Here is an 853-nt window from a genome sequence, read left to right on the forward strand (position 1 = left end):
ATACTTCCTTTTACTAATCTCCCAAAATATTACAATCGTATGTTCCTGATCGCTGTCAATAAGATAGCAAATGTTGCATGAGTAGCAGTGGTGGCTCATTGGTGAGAACCTCGGACTTCAAAATCGATAAGTCCGGGGTTCGAGACCGGGCGAGCGTGCAGGAAATAAATTGATTTTTCAATTTATCTGCACATGTTGATAACATCACCACTGCTTAAAACGGTGAAGGAAAACATCGTGAGGAAACCGGCATGTCCAAGATTCAAAAGTTCGACGACATCTGCCACCCCGCACTTGGCCAGCGTGGTGGATTACGGCTTGAACCCTCATAGGAGGCCTGTGTCCCAGCAGTGGGAACATATATCGCTGATGATGATGATGATGATGATGAAATGTTCCACGCTCGTTACAATATCGCCATCTCCCCACTCACCTCAGTCTGGCCGGCCAGCTCGAGCGACACCCCCATGAGGCGGTTGAAGGCGTCACCAAAGTGTCGGCCGGCGGCGGAGAGCCCGCCCGCCTCCGCGGCCGCGGCCACGTCGGACGACGCGCTGCTCAGCCCCACCGCCGCCGAGTTCAGCTCGGCCTGCAGCTCGCTGCACGACACAGATATTTGACAGGATTGAAGACAAAATCTTTACATATTAAAACTCAAGACCGACCGGTCTATCAACGCCCAGCCCAGGCTACTGGACCGATCGGACTGAAATTTGACATGCAGATAGCCTTTAAAATGTAGGCATCCGCTAAGCAATGTAAGCGCTTAAAAATCGTCGTCACAGTTTCAATGTTTAAAAATGTTTTGTATTATATTGATATAAAAAAAGAAATCCCGTATAAAGTAGTTGGG

At 49.1% G+C, this 853-nt stretch overlaps 1 protein-coding gene across 1 annotated transcript in view; it reads right to left on the bottom strand.

Moving 5' to 3' along the window:
• Positions 1-689: 689 nt before the first annotated feature.
• Positions 690-853, bottom strand: part of LOC119839378 (talin-2-like) — a 4,644-nt gene continuing 4,480 nt past the window's right edge. The window contains exon 12 of the mRNA XM_038365647.1: positions 690-706. Coding sequence (XP_038221575.1) covers positions 690-706 — 17 coding nt within the window. The remainder of the gene's footprint in view (positions 707-853) is intronic.

Source organism: Zerene cesonia, unplaced genomic scaffold, assembly GCF_012273895.1.
Source record: "Zerene cesonia ecotype Mississippi unplaced genomic scaffold, Zerene_cesonia_1.1 Zces_u014, whole genome shotgun sequence".
Lineage (NCBI taxonomy): Eukaryota > Metazoa > Arthropoda > Insecta > Lepidoptera > Pieridae > Zerene > Zerene cesonia.